At 47.4% G+C, this 26,737-nt stretch overlaps 1 protein-coding gene across 2 annotated transcripts in view; it reads left to right on the top strand.

Annotated features, from left to right (window-relative positions):
* RICTOR (RPTOR independent companion of MTOR complex 2) overlaps positions 1-26,737 on the top strand; it is a 1,615,046-nt gene that overhangs the window by 1,346,339 nt on the left and 241,970 nt on the right. For both annotated transcript variants that reach the window (XM_069627164.1, XM_069627163.1), the window contains exons 33-34: positions 3,637-3,721; positions 24,974-25,207. In XM_069627164.1, coding sequence (XP_069483265.1) covers positions 3,637-3,721; positions 24,974-25,207 — 319 coding nt within the window. The remainder of the gene's footprint in view (positions 1-3,636; positions 3,722-24,973; positions 25,208-26,737) is intronic.

Here is a 26,737-nt window from a genome sequence, read left to right as displayed (position 1 = left end):
GGTGTCTAGGACCTTTAACAAAAGTGGGCAACATAAATGGACCACCTATCATCCTGGATTTCTCCACTCCAAGCAAACACATTAATTCTTCATTAGGCTAGCACCGTTCGAATAACTCGCACCACAGTATGTGTATACTTTTAAATACACATAATCCTAAGCATCTGTCCCCATTTCAGGGAGATGTCATGTCAATATCTCCAATGCATCATATTGCCTATCATAACCCCTTGTAGTCTTAGTTACAAAGAGGTCCTATGTAGTCCTTAATGGCATAGATTAAAACCATAGAAAAATAAGTGGAAAATAAGTGAACAGATTTGTTAAAGTTAGTTTCAGTTGTCCTCTAGTGCTTGCCATCTCTACTCCTAGATAGGACACTTGGCCAAGGTTGCCACTCTTCAATGTATAATTAATGCCCCCCACTCAACGGAAATATTGAGTCCATTTTTCACGGTGTCTAAACGGTGTATCCACCACTATTCTATTTTGTGGGGTATGGTTGCCATATCTCCACCTCTCTTCGGTGTCTTCACGGTTTGTAAAACAAACCATCTAAGGTCGGTGTCTTTATGTTGATTCCTCACAAAGTGATCGACAAGAGGTTTGTCAGCTATCCTATTCCGGATACAGCTGCGATGTTCACCAATGCGCTGCCTGACTTCTCTTGTAGTCTTCCCCACGTATAGCAAGTTGCACGGGCATCTAATAATGTAAACAACATTTTTTGTGCGGCAATTCGTATGTGCATTCAGTTTCCATTTTATAGCACCATGATTAAACTCATGTCGTGTTTCTGTCAGAGTGCACGAGACACAATTACCACATCTGTGGTGTCCTGTTATGGGAGCTAAACCCCACTGGTTCAGTATAGTCTGCTCTTGATTCATGTCTCTGTAAGTATGTACCAAGCGTTGCCTGAGATTCTGGTTTTTCTTAAAGGCAAAGATTGTTTTTTGAGAGACTTCCTGGTTGCTTAATTAGATCCCAATTCCGGTTTACGATCTTTTTAATATCGTTACTCACCGGATTGAGAGTCATCACACATAATAGCCTTTCTTGCTTCCGCTTCTCACGTGGTAACAGACAAACTTCTCTGTTTGTATTCAGTGCCCTTTTTAGATTGTCCTTTACTAATTTTCGGGGATATCCTCGATCCAATAGTCTATTTTTCAAGCCATCTGCATGTTTTTTATATTCTTCCTTCTCGGTACAATTTCCAAGAATTCGTAGAAATTCACCATCAGGTAAATTTTGTCATAGCCCAGCCGGATGGAAGCTAGAAAAATGTAATAATGTGTTCTTGTCTGTTGCCTTCCGAAAGAGGGTAGAGATCAATTGTCCACTGGATTTTTTTGATCATTAGGTCTAAAAAACTTACCTGGGTCTGATGGCATTCCGTCGTGAATTTGATGCGTCTATCCACAGGTATTAAGCCACTGATGAAAATTAGTTAGTTTCACTCGCACCCCTCCATATTAGAAACACGTCATCAATGTATCTGTGCCAGGCTCGCAATTAGTTCTATGGATTTTCTCCCACAGATTCCTTATCGCCCTACCCCGCTTTAAAGTCCATGGTCTCAATCACATTGTGCGGTCACGTTTCTGTGTGCAATGACATATGAGGAGGAGAAGAGTGTTAACCTGTGGCAGCAGTAATTGGTTGTCAGACTTCCCTACTTCTTCTGGTTTCATTTCAAAGGTTGAAATATTGAAGGAAAAAGGTCTGCAAGCATTTGTTGTTTGCTCTATGCCTTTTCCCATTGGTGCATTTTCCCTCTCGCAGGCTTAGCCTGGAGGAAAAATAAAAGTGGGGAACTGAGGTAAGAGGGCTTTGTGCATCCTTTTGTATGGTGACCAACGTCATGTCCATTGACGAGGAATGGCCCGGCCGTATAAGAGGGTGTCGTCGACGGTGATATCGAGCAGCACTACACCCCCTGTTGAATAGTTTTATGAGCAGCTGACGCTGGATAACTATCAAGATGAGGAATCTGTAGGAGAAGAATCCATAGAAAGAACATTACTGGTAAGTAATATTTCCTTCTCCAGCATTGGTATCTTTTATAGATTCTCATGTGACCCTCCTGCCTACTCCGCTTATGGCTCATCTTGGTATATATTGCAACTTTGCATGCTCTTTGCCAAATCTGGAGATGGCCTCCAGGGGTGGAGCTAAGGGAGCCCTTTCCATTGGCCATGGGCAAAATGAACCAAAATGAATCTTACTAGAGCACTAAAGTAACTGCAGTTTTAATTTTATAAAAATAAACTGCTCTATTACCGAGGATTCCCAGCCTGACAACAGGGAACATTCACAGAACATGTGAATATATGAACTTATTTCTTCTGCCTATATTGGTGGCCTCACAGCACACGTTTGCCAAACATTACTGCTTGGACTCGCTATATGGGTAGGATGCTCGATTCGGTCGAGCAGTCTTTCTGAGTATTCTGGTCTAAATGATGTCTCCTCGCTCGCCTCCCTCCTCCAGGTCTGCCTACTGCTATGGAAGTCTATCATATATTAGGAATCCATGTGAGGAAGGAATCCATCAGAAGAACAAATTGCTTCCCTTTTAGTAATGTTCTTTCTGACGGATGTTCCTGAGCCAGATTCCACATCGCCTTCCCAGCCTGCCCCCCGTTGCAGACAGCAAGCACACCTCATCGGTCCAGCTGTCTCTCAGTGGCCCAGTGCAGGGGCAAAAGACAGAGCTGAGGTCATGGGGCATGGCAGCTCCGGTATCGGGTTATATTTTCGAAAACTTATTTTCAAAATACCATTTGGTCGAATACAATTTGGCTAAAATAATTTTTTCGAATGTATTCTTTTTTATCTTATGTTTTTTTTTGTTTTTCATAAGTTAAAAAGGTGTCAATAAAAAAGGGGGGTGGAGGGGAACCCCCCCCATTTCGAAAATAAAATACAAAAAAAAACATTCGAAATTAATTTTTTCGACAATTTGGTACAGACAAAATGGTATTTCGAAAATATGGCATTCGAAAAAGCCACTATAAACCGACAGCCCCATATATACTGGCCCCTACGTCATGTCCGGGGATCCGATGAAGGCAGCTGTCGTTGGCGATAGAATATCGTAAATGAAGGACTGTGGGAAGAAAATCCATCAAATACAATATTAGAGAGATGTAAGTAATTTGTTCATTGATTTTACCTCCTGGCTATTGGGAGCCTGAGATGCCAGAATTTTGACCTCACTAAGTATGTTTTTGGGTTATCAGCTCGTAACCAATCTACCAAATCCATTAAAGCTTGTTGTTTGCAAGAATTATCCAGTTTGTGCCACAAAGGAATGTTGAACATTTGTGCCTTTGGTACAGTGGTAGGGTTTATTTTATCTTTGGCCAAAAGAGCCTGAATGTTGATAAACTCAAGTTATTTTGTGCACTGTTTGAAGACCCAAGGTGAAGGATTGGATTTTTCCATTCCGTATCAGGTCCAGTTTCTGAAAGGATTATAGTTGGTGACGACTTTGTTTTTGTCTTAATATTAACATTATTTGTGTTTGGATTTCAAATTGTGACGATTTTTGCATAAACTACTACAGCAAAAAATGATATGAGAATTAGCAATCATACTAATTCATTACCTGTTAAAACTTAATTTTAGGTAAAGGAAACACCCTATTTCCAAAAGAAAACAATACCTACAAGTGATGACCGTGCAGCACAAATCTTTCTACCCGATGCCGGAGGTAAAGTGTGTAATAGAATTTCATTTTTGTTAGCATAATGAACTACTTCCTGCTATATGCAATGGCCATGAAAGCAATTTTCAGCGACTATTACCTCTTTGAGTCCTATGAAAGATAAATCGATATGCACTTGAGCCTTTCTGACTTGTTAGGGTACTGCTCTATAAGTTCTGAGTAGAGGTGCATTGCCTTTTGAGGAGGATGATTCTTTACCAAACATTATGTTTAGTTGTGCCTCAACTACTTATTTAAAATTTTTGCCTGAGACTGTAAATATTAATAGTCCCTGCTAGACAATATATAGCGGAGTAGCTAATAGTTATAGGTAAAAGGCTCAGTCCTTAGCCTGTACGCCACCATCTTAATTTAAAAAAGGATTCCATTCATATTGATTGGTGACTGTTAAATACAGAAAGTCTGCAAGTTTACCTAGTGCAAAGTTTGTCGTGCGTTCTTACATGAATGCAGATGAAACCCGAAATGTCTCTACCTGAAGGGAGGTATATGTAGATTGTAAGCCTTCCTGCAGTGACATTCACATAGATGAACATTGTTAGGAAGATTTTTCAAAGGCCTTATTTCCTCCCAAGATGCATCACCTTTTGAAATATCCCTTTGGACGCAGTCGCCACCAGAAAAACCGGCACGGAGGACCGGGCACCTAGTCATGCTAGACGTGCTGCTTTTTCCTCACCAGAAGGTCCCTTGAATGGGGTTGATCTCCTCCTCCCGAACTCCCACAACCAAGCACAATGGTACTTCATTCCAATGCCACAATTCTCAACCTTTAAGCCTGTATGTTAAGGTACAAGGATTGGGGTCGTCTTGTTGTGATGCTCTCTGCGCAACACCCATCAACCAAGTCTATTTTGGGAACGAGCACCTGGATAGAGAGAACAGTATTGGAGTTTTTGCTTTTTCTCCAGCATGGACTCTTGCATGGATTCACATGCTCATGAATATTCAGTCGTCGGGTAAAAAGAAAGCAGTTTCACTTTAGACTGCTTGTTGCCTCTATAACCAATCATTGCCCTTTGGGTCATACTGACACCAGCCGATGATACTTGTCCTCCTAATCTCCACCCCTGGTGGCCATCTTCAGATTTTTACTGCACGTTTCATTGTTGGGAGTCCCCTCACTATTCTCCTCCAGAATTAACTTTTTTGCTATTTTTGGATAGTATTCAATAGTTTTCTTTGACCCTTTCCTCATCAACCATCAGACGTGGACCACTGACAGTGGGGACCCGTCAGGGAAGTTCGTGTTTCCATTGTTAGATCTTCTCTCCACGAGGTTCGGCGAGCCCAGGCTTGGCCCTACATTTCACCTCGACGATGTCCGATGTTGTCAAAAGAAGTCTCTTCAGGGCCCTTAAGTCCTGTGGCCTGATGAAAATGTACGTTGAGGATCGGCACCTTAAGTGCATTGATTGTCTCCGCCAGAACATGATGAAGACGGGGGCGCATTCTGCCATGGCTACCCGGCGAAGACCAAGAGGGATCGCTATCACAGGTTGGTGACTTGGCTCAAGCAGGAGAATGCCTCTAACGCAACCTCCGGGTGCAGTCATCCCTCGTCTAGGACTGGCAGGTCCCATGAAACTGCTCCCTCTGAGAAAAAGAGGTTGAGGTGAATTGCCTTCCGCAAGGTTGTCTCTAACTCCTTCCAAACACAAGTAGTCTTCCAAGGACAAGTTGTCAAAGGAGAGACCTGCAGGAGGCTGTCAGCGGCTCCCTCATCTTCATTGCCATCTGCCCCAAGGGCCCTGTCAACAACTACTTTGTCTGCCAAGACCGCTACCTTGTTCTACATTTTTATTATTATGGCGTTTATTGAACTCAGACCTTGCTTCGAGATACAGAGCACTTTCCACCAGTATACAACTATACAGATATATAACAGAGCGCTTTTCAAAGGCAATAACAGACCAGATATACAGTGGGGGTGGAATACAGAGGGGCACAGCTGTACCTGGGAGTAGAGGGGCTAACGGCATCTAGCAAGTTAGGTGACGTGACAAGGGCAATGTGTTAGGCAGAAACCTGTGCAGTTCCCTTTGGGAACACTGCAAAAGATTTAGGACTACAGGTGTTAGCAGTAAACCCACTTGGTAGCAGTCTGTACCACCCAGATTTACCTGGTAGCTGTGGCTGAGCAGTCAGACTTCCCTCACGAAGAGTTGGGCAGTATGCAAAGTATATACAATAGGCACTCAGACACAATAGCACAAGCAAACACTGACCAGAGCTTTGGTATCAAAGTATATAATTATTTATTTAAAAACACACTGATTGAAACATTCCAGCACTCTTATTGTAAAACACTCTAAACACAGTTACTATTATGATATATACAACCCTTATTCCTTATCAGACAAGTCTTAGTTAACATCACTTATTTCCAGACAGAGGTGAGCGCTTAACTATAGATGGCACTCCAATAAGTTCATGAAGAAGGGAGGGAAAAAGACAGAATATGTGAAGATACACCACTCTAAGATTTAGGAACACTTTTAGCAAGGCAGAAGAGGAAAAGTCACTTGTGAGCCAAAGTCCATAGGCTAGGCCCACTCTTAGAGAGAGCAGAGCACAAATGCGCCCAAGATCACACAGTTACAGTAGGCTTTGAATGTCTTGCAGAGAGTTTGAAAAGAGTTTAGAGAGGCTTAGAAAAGTTTAGCCAGGGTGTCCCAGGCTAACCCAGGTTCGAAAGCCGGGGGCTAAATCTACCCCGTACAGTCGGTGGCAAGGGAAGCCAGGCGGAACACGGTACCTTAAGTGGGAAGGCTCCTCCAGCGGTGGCAGTTGTTCCTGGCAGCGGGTGCAAGTCTCGGCGTCGTCCAGGGGAAGGGAAGATCTCGACTTGGAGGAAAGATGAAGGTTGTTGCACTGCCAGGGAAGAAACCAGCCGCTGAGTTTTCTGGTTAAAGGTATTGCCCTTTATTTCGCGGTCGTGGTAAAACATGGCATTCCGGTTGCCGGGGTGCTTGGCACAGGCAAGGCAGCCACGAGATGCGTCGGGAAGGCGAAAAGACGGTGAAACTAGTTATCCCCACCAGTCAAAGTAAGAAGACTCTCCGGCGGGAGATCTCCTCTGTCGTTGGGAAAAGTGGTGAGACGGTTCAGCAGGGCTCCACTGGTGGTGTCGTCGTAGCAGGTCGGCTCAGCTTCTCCCTCGTCCGATTCTTAGGTCCTGTGGTGACTTCTGAAGTTCCAGTCCACAAAGCCCTGCTTTTATGCAGAAAACCCCCATTCGCTCAGCCTAGCTGTCACTCAAACATGCTAAGTGGTGAGCGAGCCGGCTCACCACTTGGCCCAATCAGGACGGAGTGCGACTTGAGTTGCCTAGGCAACTCAGTCTAGGGTGCCTAAATCCCCCTCCACCCCTCCTAAGTACCCCAGACAGAGTGGCACCACTTTGGAGGGCTTCTGTGGAGAAGCCCACCAAAAAGTGGAACAAAGGGCTCGACTTGGGTTGGAGTCACAGAAGAGAACACAAACGCCATTTTAGAACCGAGTTTTGGCAAAAAATACCAACCGGAGAATTAATAATAATTAAATAAACCGGCAGTATGTTCGAGGCTATCTTAAATAAATAAAGATAGTAGCCTCGAACAATGGGAAAATCCCATAGAGAAATATACGTCGTTGAATATAAAAAGTAGTATCCACTGCCACCAGCCAAAACTCGATCAGGGGGGACGGAGCCGTGCCCCCTCGACTAACAGACCCTGGGGCAATCGAATTGCCCCAGCCAGTACGTCCACAATATGATGGTTTGTACTGGTTCTGTTCAGAATTTAAGACTAGTAAAGTCAATGGTGACTTTACATGCCCTGGGAGACAGTAGTCAGTCCCAGGGTATGGAGTCTATACTGGGGGGTCACTATGACACCCCTGTGTTACTGCACTGAGGGTGCTGTGTAACACACCTCACAAAAACTCATAAAGCCCTATGGAGTAAAAGACCCCATAGCCCATTAAACACATCTAGAGTCAAAGAAACACACTGAAATCATGTCCAAGTGTGAGGGTAAAAGAGTCTCACTCTTGGCAGGAGAAAAAAATAAACCCCAAAAATCCAGCAAAGCTGCTGGGGGACTCACTAGGTTAGGAAATTCAGCCTAAACAGAGAATTTTCCCTAACACAACGCTAAGGGTGTCTTTACCTCCACAGGCTCTGTCTTCTGTACCGACCACAACCTTGTCAGCGGCGGCACCAATCTTGCAAATCCATATCATCGCTTCCTTCCCAAAGGACTTGGGGGGAAGGAAGGGGGGATGGTAGGGGTGTTTAGGAGGTTGCGGCCTCCGTCAGACTTCCTGTCGAGACCCGTGAGGGGGTCTCAGAGGAAATCTCCTCCCGTCTACAGTAGTTTGGAGGATGAATATCTGCCTGAGGATTTTAACTTGGACCATGAAGGGGGCCAGGGGCCCATGTCCCAGGCCATTTGCCCCTCCAAGGTGTTTCAGCTCAAATCCATTCCTGGATGCACTGTTCGCACCCAGACCAGCACCATGTCACTGGACATCCTCACCACCCTGCACACATTGGTGCCAGAAATTCAGCAGAGGCTGCGTGCTGCTCCGTCACCTGGGCCCGCCCGCAGTTCTCCCATGTTTCCGACCAGGAGTCCCCCAGGCCAAGTCGGCTGCCACCAGATATCGCTCATCTGAGCACTCATCCCCTTCCATGGCGCCCCCAGACCAGTAGGGCAAGAAGCGCATCATCTACACCGCAGCTTTCACAGTCAAAGCCGCCATTGCTCTCACCATCCTGTCATGTTACGACAGGGAGCTTTGGTACAGGCTTCGGCAGTTACTGGATTTCCTGCCTGATTACAAGAAGGCCAAAGGCCATGGGCTTGTTCCCGGAGGGTGAGGTGGCTTCGGATCACGCCATCACAGTGGCACTGGTCATAGCAGACTTTGGGTTCTGTCAGATGGGTAATGGTGTGGCCCTTCGACAACAGGGTTGGCGTAAGGCCACAAACCTCCGGGCGGACGTCCAGTCCAAGGTTGTAACCAACCTTTTTGGGAAGGCAGTGGATGAGACTCTCCAGGCTATCAAAACTGACGCAGAGTTGCTCGCTCACTGTGGACCCTACAGCAGAGGAGTTTGTCCTTCCATTCCCCACTGGGAAGAATCTCTAGGCCCTCCAAGGGGTACACTACCCCCTATCGTTAGCCCTCCCACTCCACCACCCAGGAAGGACTACTACAGGGGCTGCTTCCAGGCCTACGCCAGCGGAGGCCAGCGCCATGCACAATCCAGGACGCAGACGCCTAACATGTCCTGAGCCGGCCGTGGATCCGGTCCCCCACTTTCGCACCCCAGTGGGAGGCCGGCTATCGAACTGTGTTGAACAGTGGAAGGACATCACCATGGACAAATGAGTTCTGGAAGTTCTTCAGCAGGGACATGCCTTGGAATTTCAACACGTGTGCCTTCGCATTCCTCCTGAATTGCTTCAAGAACTTCACATGGCTCGCCTTCTGTGGGAGGTTCAATCCATGTTTAGAAAAGAGGCAATCGAGCCGGTCCCTTAACGACTTCGGGGTGTACTCCAAATACTTGCTGGTGAGAAAGAAGTCAGGAGGGTGGCGGCCAATCCTAAACTTAAGACGCCTCAACACATACTTACAGTTCCAGAAGTTCAGGATGGTCACATTACAATGATTTGCTTGACCAACTGGAGGCCGGGGATTTTCTGACAACTCTGGACTTGGAGGACGCATACTTTCACATGCCAAGTCATCCAAAACATTTAAAGTTCTTGCGATTTGTGGTCCAGGGACGGCACTACCAGTTCAAGGCCCCACCCTTCAGCCTAAAATCAGCTCCAAGAGCGTTCACAAAGTGTTTGGAGCCGGTGGAAGCGCATCTACGCCAAAATGGCATCCACGGCTACCCTTATCTGGATGACTGGCTCATTTGCTTCCGCTCTCATGTGCTGCCGGCTCAGCACACTGTGGAGACCATATGCCTTCTGACGGAGCTCAGATTCTTATCCGAAATCACGCATGGTGCCATCGCAGAATGCTCTGTTCCCCAGCACCCACCTCAACACGGTTGTATGCCTGGCGATTTCCCCTCCCCCCTGGAGGAGAGGGTGACGGCCATTAAGGGAAAAGTTCAGCGGCTTTCGTGGCATCTGTTAGGGAGAATTCTCATTTTATGGCTAATTTCCCACATCTAGTGTGTCCCCCAGCAGCTTTGCTGGACTTCTGGAGTTTATTTTTTCACTTGGTAAGAGTGTGAGCTTTTCCCCCACTCTTATCCATGTTTTGCCATGATTGTGGACTCTGAAGTACATCACTTCAGTAGCTCCCTTCTTTTGTGTGTTACACAGCACCTTCAGTGCAGTAACACAGGGTTGTCTTTTAGGCTTCCCACCGACTCCATTTCTGAGGCTGACTACAGTCCCCCAGAAAAGGGTAAAGTTGCCATTAACTTTACTTAGTCAATTTCCCACAGATCCAGTACACCCCATCTTCCATGGAGTACTTGAAAGGGTTACTTCGTATCCCTTTGTATCTGTACCTCCCAGAGCATTGTTTCGCTCTTTTAACGTTTAGACTTGGCTGGTGGCAGTGGTATCTACCCTAACTTTTCTACCGCGATTATACTATATAAATGTGGTATTGTTTTAGGCTATTATATTACCCTCGAACTTAAACCCGCTTGACCAAATACTTTTTCTTTTGGCTCCGGTCGGGTTTATTCGCCTTTTCTTTTTGTTAAAGTCCTTGTGTTTTACTTTGCATGGCAAACCAGGTTTGCCTCTTTTGTTCACCGTCTTTTGGCAGGCTTCTGCTCAGAAGCCTTCCTCCAGGCGCCTGGGTGTCTAGGTGGGCTGAATGTGAGGGAGGCGTGTAGTCACCCCCTGCACAGGGTATCCTAGGAAACCCAAGTCACACTTTGCCATGATTGGCTGAGGTGGTTGTCCGGGCCGGACAACCCCCCTGCTGTGTGATTGACAGCCAGGCTGTGTGAATTGTTTTTTTTTTTTCGCATAAAAGGCAGGTCTCTTGGGCTGCAAGTCAGAGAGTCGCCACTGGAACTACAAGGAACCAAAGAGAAGCGGAGGAGAGGTCGACTGCTGCAACTATCCCGTACCGGTGAAGCCCTGCTGCAGTCCTGAGCAATCTACCCTTCAACGACTAAGAGAAGATCCAGTCCGGAGTCTTCTTCCCTTGAGCCTGATGGGGATAACTAGCTCGTCGTCTTCAGCCAGAGGAATCCCTTCGTGGTCGAAATCGCTGCATACTGCTTTAGTGGTCCGGATAGCCACCTGAAGAGCCTCTCCTGTTTTTAAGGAGCGCACCTTTTATTCATTGTCGCTTCTGCCGGCCTCATCCCGGTGTGCTGCAGATCACCGCATTGTCCTTCTTGCTGAAGCTCCGGGAATCGTGAGTCTGCAGGAAACTACCAGGAACTACTGCCGTGGCACCAGCTTCATCCTTTGAGAAAGGTACTGTGTCCTGCTTGAGAAACTTTGGTAAATCCCTCCTTCTCTTCCTTAAGGCTTGTCCTTACTTTTCCCTCCTTCTTATAACTTTTGCTTCCGAACATTGACAATATCAAAGTACTATTGGGTACGTTGAATCGTGAACGGTCCGACTGTGTGATCCTCGACAACAGGCACCCGGTGTCACTTGACCCTGGCTCCGGACCTTTGACTCTTGAATTCCTTTTTATGAATGTTCTTCGATTCTGTCTGCCTAACTATAATATTGCCTATGATTTTTGCCTCCAACTCCCTTTGGGTATCTCAGGTGCTAAGTGTGTTTTTGCCCGGTAGCATTTCTTGTCACAGATACGCGTTTATTTAGTAGACCGAACTGTCAAAAACTGATCGCAATCTTATTCACGGTAACATGTCTTGTTTCATAACACCGGCCCATTCAAACACAGGGTACTTACCTTGAGTCATACCGTACAAAGTGAATTGGTTACTTGTAGTATATTTTACGTGTGGTTTTGAATTTAATAGAAGTGCTGTGTTTATAACAAATGGTTTAAAAATAAATATACTTATATTTTTCTATCTGAAACCTTGAGTCAGTGTTTGCTTGAGTCACAGTAATTGTGGTCCCTTTGTGTAATCTATGCTTCTGCTCATATACTCTTGAGATAAGCCTGGCTGCTCCACTACTGCTACCACTTTAACATAGTAGTACAGGCTTGTACCAAAGGTAAAACTTGTATTGCCACCTGTAGTCTTAATTGTGTGTAGTGGTCCCTAAGGGCACTGAACAGGATTCTGCCTAACAGCGTTGATCGCAATGGACCGCTCCGTCAAATCTCTATTCGGCATGATGTCCTCCTACATCCACCTTGTTCCATTTTGCAGGCTCCAGATGAGGCCTCTCTAGGAATTCCTAGACGCCAAGGGGCCGAAAGTCACAGGCACTTGGACTGATAGGATCACCCTCACTCAGGCATTTCAGCAAGCTCTACTATGGTGGGGGCGGGGTGTATGTCTGCATCTCATTCAATGATCTTTCTTTCGCACCCCCCATACCAGGCCACTGTCACCGCAGATGACTTCCTGAAGGTTGGGGAGCCCACACCGGACAGTCTCACGCCAGAGGCCTCTGGCTCCCGAACATGAAGGACCTGCACCTAAACGTCCTGGAACTCCGGCAATCTTCTGGGCCTTCAAATAGTTTTCACCTCAGCTACAGGGGAAGGTGGTGCAGATCTTTACGAACACCACCACCACCATGTTCTATATCCGGAAACAGGGGAGGATGTGTTCCGTCGCTCTCTCCCTGGAAGCCCAGTCCCTATGGCACTAGGTCATTCTTCAGGAAAAGTTCCTTGTCCCCTTTCACCTGGCGGGCACCAAGAAACACCATTGCAGACTCGCTCAGCAGTGAGCTGCGGTCCTGCCACAAGTGGCAGCTCCAGCAAGCGAAAGTATCACATCTCATCAGCAAGTGGGACCATCCCCAGATCAGCTCGGCCAACCCCAAGTGCCGTAGATTTTCCAGCAGGTATCCACAGCCGAGGAGACTGGGGGAGGGGTGCCTTTTTGTTACCATAGGACGGGCTCTCAGGCTATGCATTTGACCAATTCCACTCCTGCTACGTGTGATCAACCCATTCGGAAGCTGCTGTTGCAGTGTGATCCTCATTGCGCTAGCGTGTCCACTTCCAGATCTGGAACCCAGACCTGCTTCATCTGTGAGTGGGTCCATCCATCCGGCTGCCTCCACTTCCAGATCTTCTCTCCAGGGAAGGTGGAATAATACTACATCATGACCCAGCGTTGCTGAGCCTCATGGCCTGGCTCCTGCAGCCCTAGAATTTGGGCACTATTCCCTGCCGTTGGAGTGTAGGAAGATCCTGGCCAAGGCCAGAGCTTCCTCTACATTGACTTGTTACGGTCATAAATGGAAGCACTTCAGTGTGGTGCAGGACCCCAAATATTGGGCCTCTGTAGGTGACAGCCCCGCAGCTTTTCCTGCATCTGTTTTTGCTGGCCAAAGCTTGGCTAGCTGACACCTCCATCAAAGTTCATCTGGCTGCCATATCCCTGTGCTCCTGGGTGCCCGGCAAACCCTCCATTTGGTCACACACGCTCGTCAAGGAGTTCCTCAAAGGCCTCTTCATGACTTTTCCACTGGTGAAGGCTCCTGCCCCCGCTTGGGAGATCAACGTAGTTTTGAGTAAGCTTATCGGGCCTCCATTTGAACCAATGCCTCCGGTCCCTCTAAAATTTCTCTCGTGGAAGGCTGTATTACTGGTGGCAATCACCTTGGCCAGGCAGGCCAAGGAGATCCAGGCCCAAGGAGATCCAGGCCCTTCCCTGCAAGTAGCCATACTTGACCTTACACGCTAAAAGGTGGCACTACAGACCCATCCCACCTTCATGCCAAGGGTTCCTTCAGAGTTCCATCTCAATGAGCCTTTGGTGCCACCTGTTCTCTTTCTGCACCCTTCTAAGCCTGCTGAGAGGGCGTTGCCGTCACTGGACGTTGCTCGTGCTTGAACTTCTATGTGGCACACACAAAGGATTTTCAGAAGACATTTCAACTGTTTGTCATTTCTGGACCTGTGGGACATGGGAAGGCCCTGTCTATAACATCCATTTCCAGGTGGCTCTCCTGCTTTATCATGCACTATCATCGTCTGGCCAACAGAACTCTTCCTGGCCGGCCAAGAGCAGATGCCACCAGAGTCATAGCAGCAACAACAGCGTTTCTCTTTGGTGTTCCCCGGCTCGACATCTGCAGGGCTGTGACGTGGACGTCTACCCACTTCTTCACAGGATTCTACTGCATTGACAGGGTTTCCAGGGAGGAGTCCCGGGTTGGTCAGGCAGTGCTACGCAACCTGTTTGTTTGAGGTCACTCTGTTCCAGGGGTAAGTGTATAGCTTCTGTTGAGCCTTGCCACCTCCATGGTTGTGTATATGTACTGCTGTGTAATCGTCTTCATGAGCATGTGAATCCATGCAAGACCCCATGCTGAAAAAGGAACAAGTTACTTGCCTCTTGTCCTCCAGCATGGGGTCTGGTATGGATTCACATTCTCATGAATGTTCCCCGTCATCGGGCTGGGAATCCTCAGTAAAAGAAAAAAGTTTCACTTTCACAACTGTATTTCTTCTTTAAATCCATCACTGTCCTGGGTCATACTGCCCCCCATCCAATGACAGTCCTCTCTAAGCCCAAACTGTGGCAGCCATCTTCAGATTTTTACTACACGCTTCAGTGTTGGGAGTCCTCGATTTTGCTCTCTGAGCTATTTGTACACTTTTTCATGATTTTCGATGGGAAAAGGTTCTATTTTTGTTTCAAAGGAGCCTGTGTGTTCTTTTCTCCATCTGCTGACAGCGAGGACCCGTTGTGGGTGAATATCAGCGCCCCTCAAGGGCAAAGATCGTCGAAGATTCTAGAAGGCCATCGGGCCTACTTCACACCCTCCGACCATGACTGAGGAGAAGGATTGGTGGAAGGTCCCTTTTCAGGCTCTGCACCAAATGCGGACTACGGAACGTGTTTGTGGAGGACAAGCACCTGCAATGCTTCTACTGCCTGCACCCGGACCAAAAGGAAGTGGAGTGCGAAACTTGGCTCGGGTTCTCCAAGAAGGCGAGGGACAGGCACAGTAGGCTGATGGCATGACTCAAGCCAAGGCCTCCGACCCAGGCTTCAAGCAGGGTCATGCCTCACCCAGTACCGGCCGGTCTGAGGAGCTGTCTTCTAAGTCCTTTGAGGGCGCTCATCCGTGGGGGCACAAGATAAGGACAAGAACCGCAAGTCCAGAGTTCACCGCGGAAGTGGGTCCCAAGGTGGATGGGGCGCGATCGACATCACCATCCGCCTTCATTGCCAGCCGCCAATCAAGCTCCTCCTCGAAAAGGAAGTCCTCTACTCCGGCTAAACTTCATGAGAAATCCGAGAAGCCGCAGACGGAGGAGAAGAAAGCTGAACAGCCCAAGCAGTCCCAATCGGCACAGGCTAAGACCTCGTCTGCAATGAAGTTGACGACTACTACTGCCACGACAGCTAAGGGTGTTGACCCGACAAAGGTGTCCCCCTACGGAACAGAAGATGTTCCTTACCCCAAGGCGCGACACCGCCGCAGTGACTTGGCGAAGTCTGATAACACTCCAGAAGGGGGGGGGGACCGCCTCAGGCCCGGTTCAAAATCCTCAGAAAGAGAAATGGGGGGGGGAGCGAGGAAGCCCTGAAACAGCCTTAGCAGGCTGTGGCCCAAGCCATGGAGGTCTTGTCCACGGACAACAAAGACCAGGATTCCTTGCACACGGTCTACAAGGACGTTGAAGAGCATGACGACGGCGGAGGGCCTAGTTTTCCTATTCAGCCCGCTCAACCGAGGGACATTTCCTTGGATATTCTGTCGACATTGTACACCTTGGTGTCATAGATCCAGATGAGGATGCCTCAGGCTCCTGGGGTACCCCCAGGTCCCCGATCAGCCTCTGGCTAAGAAGAGGAAGCATCCTCCGAAGCCAACATTTCAACCTCATCCACCACGTCTGGTACCTTCTTCCCCAGTAGACCCAGACAAGAGTACAGGGACAGATACGGCCACAACGACGACGAGGAGATTGTTGCAGCGGACAGCAAATCTCCACATTTGGATGCTCCACATAGGGTGTCTCCACCGGATGAGGTGGGATCGTTCCAATCCATGATTTCAAGAGCCTCTGAGCTGTTCTAGCTAGCGCTCGAAGAGACCAAGAAGGAGGGCTTCTTGTACCAGCAGCGCAAGGCCAAGAGAAAGACGGTCATGGTGGTACCCCTTCTAGACAACTTTTGCTAAGAGGGCCTGGCCCTCATGAAGAACCCTTGCACGTCTCCAGCCAAACGGGAGAGGCTGGAGAAGAAATATTGGGTACCAAACTCCGCTCCCAAGTGCCTTTGGTCACAGCCATTGCCAGATTCTGTGGTATCGGTGGCTGCAAGGAAAAGATCGGCCAACCTGTCCTCGCCATCTTTGGTCCCTCCAGACAGCGAGGGGAAGAGGATGGACGCCATGTGAAGGGAGGCGATATACACTGCAGGTCCACTATCAAGGCGGTCAATTCCCTGGCGATCCCAGGTAAGGAAGTTGTGGTACAAGCTGGGGCCTTTTCTGGAGTTCCTCCCCGACGATAAGACGATGGGGGCAATCGCTCTCTTCCAGGAAAGGGAGAGGTAGCGTCTGATAACGCTATTACAGTTGCATTGGACTTCACTGACGGAGTTCCGGAAAATGGGGAACGGTGTCTGCTTTAGTTGCCAAGGCTGGATGAAGGCCACAAATTTCCACCAGGAGGTCCAAGCAAAGGTGCTGAACATGCCCTTTTCGGAGATAACCTATTTGGGAAGGTCGTTGACGAGTCCCTCCAGGCCATCAAAGTGGCTACGGAGATGGCCTGTTCCCTGGGCACCCTCCAGCAGCACTGGCTCTTCTTCAAAGCACCCCATGCGTGAATCGTGTTTGTTACATTTGGTGGTCTTAACATTTTATCTTTCTGCGCAGATGCAAGATAACAGGTATACATCCTAAACAAACAGTAAAACTAAAAGGAACATATCCCATCCATAATGACCTAATCTCAATATGTATAAAATTGCAACATTGTGCTCAGTTCACCACACACCCAGTTATCAATACAGCACGTGCAACATAAAACCCTCTTACTCATGGGAATCCTTCCTGACCACCCCAACGCTATCGACTTCTGATCCCCATTCTAATGTTTATATCGCTAGCACTTGGCCGCGGAAATTGGAAAAAAACGTTTCCTCTGAAACAGTTGACCTCATGAAATTTCACTCAATCTAGTCAGATGCAGATGCAAATACCTATACCAAATATGGTTGTGTGTTTTTCTCAGATTTGCATTTTGAAAATAAATGATGTTGATGTTTTATTTGCATGTTTTATTTGCATGGGATTTTCTTACAGCTCAGGAAGTCTTCATTCTATTAAAGACAAGGAGGCAAGCATTATGCTATACTTACTTTAATACTGTCATAATAGCATTTAAACTTTTAAATTTCAACATTTGCGCTTTTTTCCTCTTTGTAGCTCTGAAAATAGCCAATCCGAGATTTAAAAGTTTCAAAATAACGTATAGTCTCTGAAAATCCGTCTTAAAATACAACTCCCATGAGTCCTAAGGAGTGTAGTAGTTCTGACCCTAGCTCCTTGTCCATTCCGGTAACAGGTCCTCCTATAAGACCTCCCAGTGCTAGGTTCCTTCCTAGTCTTTTTTGCCTTTTATATTCTTGGTAACAAACTCAAACTGTATCCTGAACGACCACCAACTGTTTCAAACCAAACTGCGGACTATGTCCTCGAACAGCAACTGCCCGGAATCCTCGGGCGAAGTAAACTAGTTTCCGCTGTGATATTTCACTGCTTTCAATCAGGCTGTTTTCTGATCGTCTCCTAGAGAAAGACAGAGAAACGCTCATAAAATTGACATCTAAGCAATCCGAACACTTCATATCTGATACACAAGGGCTGGTTGCAAGACAAAGTTGTACATTTGATCAATACACAATATCAACTTTCGTCCCTTCTGGGTGGGATATAATGCTCGCCTCCTTGTCTTTAATAGAATGAAGACTTCCTGAGCTGTAAGCGTGGGCAATCTTTATTCTATGACCAGACAGGAGGCTCGCATTATGCTTATTCAAAGCTAGCCACCACTCTGTTCGTTTACTCAGACACTGGCTTGAAATAAAATGTCTTAAAGGTCGATTCCGATGCCCAGTTGGCAGCTTTCATTATATCTTGAAGTGGTACTCCCGCTGAGAAAGCTCTAGAAGCCATCGCGTCCCTGGTAGAATGCGCGCCAAACTGCGATAGGTCTATCCCTGCCCATTGCATCACCTCGCGCACCCATCTTGCAATTGTCGCTGTTGCTACTGCGTTATAAGGCTTTCTACGCGCTATTAACAATTGTTACACCTTGCAGTCTGCACTGCGCTGTGGCGAACTCATAGTCTTTGATACACTGCGCGACACATAATTTCTTATTCTCCGTAAAATAAGGATATGAAATTACTCTATCAGATTTTGTTCGCTCAGCTATGGTAAAGGCTACTCCCTCTGGATAGAATATTTTCCTATGTATTTCTAGAGCCTTTACATCCGACACTCTCCGGCATGCCGTGAGACACAGTGACATTGCCAGTTTGCAAGAAGTTGTGATCGGGATATATCTCTATTGTCTGGCCACCTGATAAATAGCTGAAAAACTTCTCTGACATCCCATAATGTCGTATATCTAGGCTCTGGAGGTTTTTTCAACTTCATACCTTTCAGTAATCGCAACACTGTACTAGGTCATGTCCTGCTGAAATCGCTGAACGTAGAACTCCTATTGTTCTATAGGCGCTACCTTCTTGGAATCTCTCTGCCAAGAAATTCAATACCTGCACTACAGGGGCAGAAACGGGATCCAGACTCTGTTCTGCACACCAGAGTATCCAACTCTTCCACGCCGCGTTATAGCTCCTGACGGTGGAAGGCACCCATGAATCTCTGATGCAGTCTGCAGCGAGTCGCGAAATTCCTGGCAACTCCCACTTTCTCCTGAAACCTTGCTGACCATCAACCGCAATGTACCCGTCGCTATGAGCGGGTGAGTTCTCCCGGTCGGGTCGAGCAGAAGGTCTGGCTGGTGGAGAACTATCCTCGGAAAATCTGTAGAAAGTTCCATCTCTACTGGAAACCACGGCTGCGATCTCCTGATGGGGAGCACTAATATTACATCTGCTCGCTCCCTGCGCACTATTGCCAGTGCTCTCGTGATCATGAGAAACGGGGGAAAGGCATAATTTAACATCGCGTTCCATGGTTGGAGAAACGCGTCCCTACCAGCTGCACCCGGGTCTATCCTCAAACTGAAATATGTCTGTGTCTGCGCGTTCAGTCTGGACGCAAATAGATCTATGTGTTTGGGGCCCCAGAGTTGCTGTATCTTCCTGAACACCGTTGGGTGTTGTAGGGGAGGATTGGTCCAAAAGACCCCCCTTGCCTACATCCCTTCCCCAGGTGAGGGCCATGGCTCATCGGGTGTCCCCTCATTACCACCAGGGCCCAGGTGGTGGAGGGCTCACCTGCTGAAGACATTGTCCAAACGTCTTCACTTTAGCTGGGCCTCAGAAACCATTTTGTCTAATAAAGATGGTGCGAGCTTGGCGCACTCTAGCGTGGGCCCCACCTTCGGAGAGTTTCAATTATCCCTGTGGCTGCAGCTCCCTGGCAGATCCGCTGTGAGCCCGTTCCCACGAACAAGACGGACATGAGCTAGTGTAAGATACCAACACTGTAACATTTCACCTTCCGCAGTGTATCACTGCTCCCAGCATGACCCAGCCAGCGAAGCCTGGGTGAAAAAGAGAACTGTAAAATGGTCCTCAGATAAAAGCAAAAGTTCCCAAATATTAATGCCAAAACTACTTGCAATGCGTGCATTTTCTCCACAAAACTTCTTCTATTAAGGAAACCTGGAAAATGTATAAACATGGTAGAATGCATGTTTACATGACATTAGCAATGAAGAACCCACACCACTGCAGTTGTGTGCAAATAATAAAAAGCGTTCCGGGGGACTATTCGTTATGTGTATAATTGAAAAGCTTACACCCCACGGTCCCGCGCCATAACCAAACTAATGCTGCTAGAGTGCAAGGAAAGACGAATGTAACCATACAGAGGGCTCATGTGAAGGACGCACGAGAATGCACCTGTCATGTGTTTATGTCTAAGCCCCTCATGTTCCACTACCGTCACGTACGGTAGCGAGTCATTTTCTATATGCTCCACCAACCTCACTACTACCTCACTTACTGCAAACGTATATGCATATAACTAAATGTTGTAGTTGTTAAAACATAGTGTACAAATAATGTGCTCAGACTGGCTATATTTGAGACACATTTAGCAAAGTTAAAATGTAGGTTTTCGAATGATCCAAATGAGTATTGTATAGTGTTCGAATGTTTATGATGCTTTCACCTAAAATCGGCAACACACGAGGAAGATACCTTTGTGAATATGTGCAAGGCCATTCCCCCCTCCCACCCTGCGAAGACTGCCAAACAAGAGAGCAGAGGCCCGCGCCGCGCTGCTCCACCTCTCCAACTAGGCTGGAGCCGCTTCAAAGATTTGTAGTCCCCTCTGCAGCACCCAAGGCCATGGCCCGCCACCTGCATTATTTACAGCCCAGCAGTAAACCTCCGCCTGAATACACAAATCCAAAGGCGCCCCCTCTTAAACCCCACAACCCACCGGATCATCTTAGACTTATGGCCCCTGTACAATTAGGACACCCAATACTATGGCAACATACAGCAGCACATTCATAACGACTTCTAACAAGACAGAAAAACATGTACCGCCTGTCCCATGCCCTGAGACCTAGCCCCTCGACCTATGGTACCGGTCAACAGGACACTGGTAACCATGCACTGATGAATCACCATCAAACCCCTCTCAAGGTGCATTCCTCCTGTGTTGCATTAGCCTGTAGAATAACCTATTGAAAGATTTACTAAAGAAGATAATATTGCAATAACTGAATGACTGCGGTGTGCATGGACTAGGGCAAATAAGTCAGGAAAAGACATTCATCTCTGACACTGGCCACAATGGCACAACAACACCGCCCGGATGAACTCAGCTGACCTGCCAGGCCCAGCCCAACCCACGAGGCTGACCAGTGACGTCCTCCAGCCAAGGCCAACCACATTGCAGCAGCGCCTATAGCTAGTCATCGCCACCCAATCCCATTGAACTTGTGCCCCTTATAGTATGTAGGTTCTGATGACGTGTTTTGTAAATATATACGCCTGTCTTTGCTATTGTCAGACAGAGCGCGCTTGAAGTTTGCAGAGTTCTTCGCATGCCCTATTCTGATTGATAAACTCCCATTTACGCTCACCCGCACTCTGTCTTGGCCTTATTCCCATCCTGGGAGAGTCCTTCATTGTCTCTCATTGCGGGAAGGATCGTGCTGGTTGGGGACGCTTGCCTTCAGTGTAGCTTCCAATCGCTGGAATCTACAAGATACCGTGAGTTCCAGTCCGCTACATCGTTGAGTGATACCGGCAGATACTCTGCTGTCACTGCGATCTGATTCTGTAGGCAGTAATGCCAGAAGTCTCTCGCCAATTCTGCTAGCATTCGCGACCTTGTTCCCCCTAATCTGTTGATATATCGCACTGCCGAGATGTTGTCCATCTTGAGCAGTACGCAACATCTTACTCTGTCCTTCGTAAAGGCGCGTACCGCGAAAGAACCTGCTAATAACTTGAGACAGTGTATATGCATATGCAGTTCCTGCTCTGCCGTTCCATGCTTCCATGTTGTGGAGCCACCAATGAAGTTCTGATATTGCTTTTTGGTCTAGAGTTACTAACTGATGATAGCCTAACCCTCCTTGTAGATGTCTGATCTTGAGCCTCTGCAGGGCTCGATAGTGGAGTGGACCCGGGAAAATCGCCTGGATTAACGCTGCTAGAAGACCCACTACTCTTGCAAGAGTTCAAAGAGATATATTCTCCTTCGCTATTACCATTCGGAGCTCCTTTATCATCTTTATTTTGTGCTCAGGAAGCTCGAGGGTCGCCTTGGTGTTTTTATTGAAACCTAGAAACTCTATTGTCTTAACTGGTACTAGTTGGGACTTGTCTAAGTTCACTAGGAATCCTAGTGACAACAGGAGCTTGAAGATCCATTCAATATTCTTGGAGAGGGTAACCTTGTCTGCTCCTAGAACGAGGATGTCGTGTCGTCTAGGTAAATGATTATGCGAATACCCCTCTCTTATGGCTGCTGCTACGGGTTTCATAAGTTTGGTGAAGGCCCAAGGTGCCGACGCTAGACCAAAAGGAAGACTCGAGAAGCGCCAAATCTCTCCCTTCGATCGAAATCAGAGATATTTCCGGAATTCTTGAGCTATTGGGATTGTTGGGTAAGCATCATTGAGGTCTAGCCGTGCCAACCAGTCCCCCGTATGGAGGAGATCTCGAAGATGGATACCCTCCATCTTGAAGTGATTGTAAACCACCCATTCGTTCAGGCACTTCAAATTTATGACCAGTCGTACCTTGTCCCCTCTGTGTACCAGGAACATTTTGCTGACAAACCCTGGTTCTCCCTGTGTATCGCTCTCTATAGCGTTTTTGCCTACCAAATTGAAAATCTTTGTGCATTAATGCCTCTTCTTCTTTGGACACCCTAATAGGATGGGGTTTTGTGCTCTGTACTGGGTTCCCTACGAATTAGTCGCATCCCTGCTACTGCCTGTAGCACCCATGCATCGCGTGATAACTCTTGCCAAGCGCTCAAAAAAATGGAGAGTTCTCCCTCCCACTGGTACTGAGGATACACTCCCCTTCCGTGGCGTTAGGCTGCCGATAGGCACCTCTTCCTCTCTGCCCTCTAGGGAATCTGGATCTGGTCGGAAAGAACGTGTCTTGCTGTTTTCCTTCCCATTACTGAGCCCGTGACCCTTGGGGTCTGCGTTGGTAGTTAAACCGACCGGACGAACGACCCCTGTATCGTCCGGTCCCGGAAAAAACTCTAGTCGGGAAAATCTTTTTGATTGAGCTTTGGACTCTCTCTAGCGCTAAGTACCTACAAATTGTGCCATTTCCTTTGGCCCCTGCCTCGTAAGAGTCTAAATCACTTAACTTGCTATCAATTTTCAAAAGAACTCCTCTCGGAGGACAGGGCGCAGTTTGCATCGCTCTTTGGGCCCAGTTGGCTAGGGTGGAGGCGTCTACTGGGGTTCCCGTGTCTCTCGCCTTCTCCGCCAGGTCCATTATTTTCACTAATGGGCCTGCAAGGTTGAGGAGCTTATCATGGCATCCTCTCCAGGCTCGGTCTACTTTTACGGTTTTTGTTACAAATGTGACCATCTTGGGGTCCAATTCTGGCGTGTCCGACAGCTTCCCAGGCAATTCTGGTCTGGGGCACTCCGAGCGCATGCGCGCTCTCACTTCTCTATCCAGAGGTTTTCGAATATGCTGGGCCATATATGCGGCTACTCTGGGTGATGGAATCCATTCGGAGGACTTCGGATACTTGATGGCCTCAGGATCAAACATGTCTGCTGTACCTTCTGGCTCTTGAGGATCCATGTCCTCCTCGTCATGACGATTGCCTAATTGTTCCTCCTCATTGTCGGGCAGATAGCCCTCATTATTGTCCCCTGATTTATCCACCCCTGGGGCAGGGGGTCTGTCCTGGGATTGTTTTTTCTCCAGGAAGGCTCTATTTAGCTTGGCGACAGAGTCGCTTAATTCATGGAGAGGGGAATCCTCTCTTTCTAGATTGTTCTTGGGAGTCATAGTGTTTACTCGTGCAAGCAGCTTTTCGCCCCCTAGGTTCAACCCCTTCCTCGGGTGTCTGGCTGACAGCTCTTTTTCTGTATCTCCTGTCCTTCTCTTGATCAGCTGAGATTGCGGCTCTTTGATCACAGCTTCTAGCATGTCCAACCTCTGAGCAATAGGCTGTACACCCTGGGACACAGCTTTTGTCAAAGAATCGCCTAACACCATTTTAAAACTGTGTGAAAGGGCTGTGTCTTGCTGCTAAGGACTCTCTTCCTCCCACTCTTCCTCTGACCACTCTGGCGAGGTGGAAAGAGTGGCACCGGGCTCTCCACAATATGCCATAATGTTGGCAAAGCTAACTTCTCGTGCTGTTAGCAGGGGACAAAAGCAGCACTCCTTCTATGCAAGTTCTGACAGGCTAATGCCAGGAGTCTTTTGTTGTCCCTTCTCTAGAGCTCTGGCGTGATATCTGTGTAATTAATTTCTTTCTTTTTTTTTTTTATGAGCCTTGGTACATCTGAAGTAATCCACTCCGCTCTGCCAGCGGTACGCAATATCAATGCCAACGCACGAGCGGAAGAACTCCCAGGGATAGAAAGGAGATTGAAATTTTCCCGCTCCCCTGGGTCCTACCGCGTGCGCTGTGAGGCGTTGCAGATCTGAGGCGAGAGAGAGGAGCGGGGCTGGGTGCCTGAAGTGGGTGCGTTCGCCCGCGGTGCCGGCCCCGCCTGCTCTACTACCCGCCTGAAAACGAATAACAGAACGCGACTTCACACGCGCAAACACACGCAAGATATTATGAATAAAAACACTGCGCATTTGCTGCTAATAATTCACGGCGCCTACGCACAGCAGAATTCACACCAATACATGAACATCTTTCACATTCTCAGTCATAAATTCCACAGAATAATGCTGAGGCACTTATCTCAATGACAGCAAAAAAGAAAGAGGAAGGAACCTAGCACTGGGAGGTCTTGTAGGAGGACCTGTTACCGGATTGGACAAGGAGCTAGGGTCAGAACTACTACACTCCTTAGGACTCATGGGAGTTGTAGTTTAAGACTGATTTTCAGAGACTATACGTTATTTTGAAACTTTTAAATCTCGGATTGGCTATTTTCAGAGCTACAAAGAGGAAAAAAGCGCAAATTTTGAAAGTTATAAGTTGAAATGCTATTATGACAGTATTAAAGAAAGTATAGCATAACGCAAGCCTCCTGTCTTGTCATAAAATGTTATGTCTAATACAATTCAGCTCAATAGCCATGTACAACATACACTGCCTACAACCCCACATTTATAAAACAATTATGGTCTTTGAATGTAATATTTAGATTCTCCTGTCGTGTCTCTAGGTGTTATTAATGATTTTTTATTATCCGATCTAATCAGTGTTTGTGATTTGCTTGCTGTAACTTCTTCACAGGTCTTCCATCTTGCACAGGGGATCTGATGAAGAACCCCTTCCAGGCCCTGCGACAACAGATCAGCCTATCTGAGATAATGAATTCAAATCGTTCTGATGCATCACAATTTCTAGAGAACACAGAAGACACAGGGTTACAGGAGCACACAGATAACAACTGCCTTTATTGCGTCTGTATGCAGTTAATGGGCTTCCAACACATCAACCAAGTCAATTCTGCATTTACACGTACAGGTTGGATTCTGTTTCTTCTATAGATGATTTGTTGAGTTTTATTGAATAGCACCAGTTTATAAATGATTAATTCTTGGCCTTCACAGTTGGGAATAATGGTACTTATTTTGTAAAGTACTGATACAGTGGAACCGTTTTTTCTTATGTGCTGTAAATCAGTAAATGTGATGTTGTGACGCAAGTATCTGGTTATGTATACTACATGGTCTTCATTTTGTTTTTGAGGTATGCTTTCACATACCTCTGAAAGAAGCAACCTACTGTGAAAGTTTCTGCTGAGAATAATATGGTCTTTAGCCTCAAATCCATATAAAATGTGGTTGGTCAGCATGCAAGCCTGTCCCATGCTTGATCAGTAAATCTTTAACTGCCCCCCTAGCAGCCCTGCAATCCTGTTCCACTTGTGTCCTATGTTTACACCAGAGGTTTTTCTGCAACTGAGGCTACCCATACAGACATTGATACTGCCCTGACCAACACGTCCCCCGACACGCATACAATGGATGTATAGGACGACCTGCTTGCAGCTGACTGGTAAACCCCAGACCTACACTCCCAGGATATGCCACCAGATGGGAGAAGCACTTTCCATACACTTTTAACACGTGCAGCGAAGCTGTTCGATCTGGTTCCTTAAGAACAGAGGAAAGAAGGTTTCATGTTTCAAAGGCGGGAGGCCTCCCGAAAATCAGTCGTCAAAATCCCTATTCTAGATAACATCTGGGAAGATTGTATATTGGTAATGAATCCTTTCTCGGCTCCTTCGAAGAAGGATCACCTACAGAAAAATACAAGGTGCTGGATACGGCTCTTAAGTGTCTTCGTACCCAGCCCTGCCCTGACTGATGTCGGCGGCTGTGCTAAATAGATTGGCTAATTCTTTTTCCCATGCATGGTGCCCCTGGCCATGGAGGGTAAGCAACTGGCCGCATTTGGCAAACAGGTTATTACCACTGCCGCCACAACCATATAGGCTGCCAATTTATTGGCAATTCTCTCATGGTATGAAGGAGAGTTGTGGTAGAAGATGAACCTTTGCTCTTACCAGTTTACTTTGGTGCTCCCATTGCTCCAGCGGAAAAAAAAGGCCTTACACTCGCTGGATGTCGTGTGTGCTGTAAAATTTCATATTGCACGCACAAAGGAGTTCCGAAAGACTTAATGTTTAATTCGGACCTGTGGGCAAAGCGCTGGCTAAGACTTCCATTTCCAGTTGGCTCTCAGGCTGTTTCTCGCATTGCCACCAACTTGTGTGCAGGCCCCTGTGAGGAAGTCCAAGGGTATATTCCACCAGTGCTGTGGCTTCTACCACAGCGTTCCTGTCTGGTGTTCTCCTGCTCGACTTCTACAGGGCTGCTAAGTGGAGGCCGGTCCACACCATCATGAGATTCTACTGCATTGACAGGGGTACCAGGGAGGAGTCTAGTGACAGCACGGCAGTGCTCCACTACCTATTTGCATGATATTGATATTTTAGTTGTATCACGCTTGTACACAAGTGTTTCAGAGGGCGGCGAGGCAAGGGAGGGG

Source organism: Ambystoma mexicanum, chromosome 6p, assembly GCF_040938575.1.
Source record: "Ambystoma mexicanum isolate Mex_15411 chromosome 6p, UKY_AmexF1_1, whole genome shotgun sequence".
Classification (NCBI taxonomy): Eukaryota; Metazoa; Chordata; class Amphibia; order Caudata; family Ambystomatidae; genus Ambystoma; species Ambystoma mexicanum.
The sequence above is the reverse complement of the archived record's forward strand: the minus strand, read 5'-3'. Positions and strand labels throughout refer to the sequence as shown.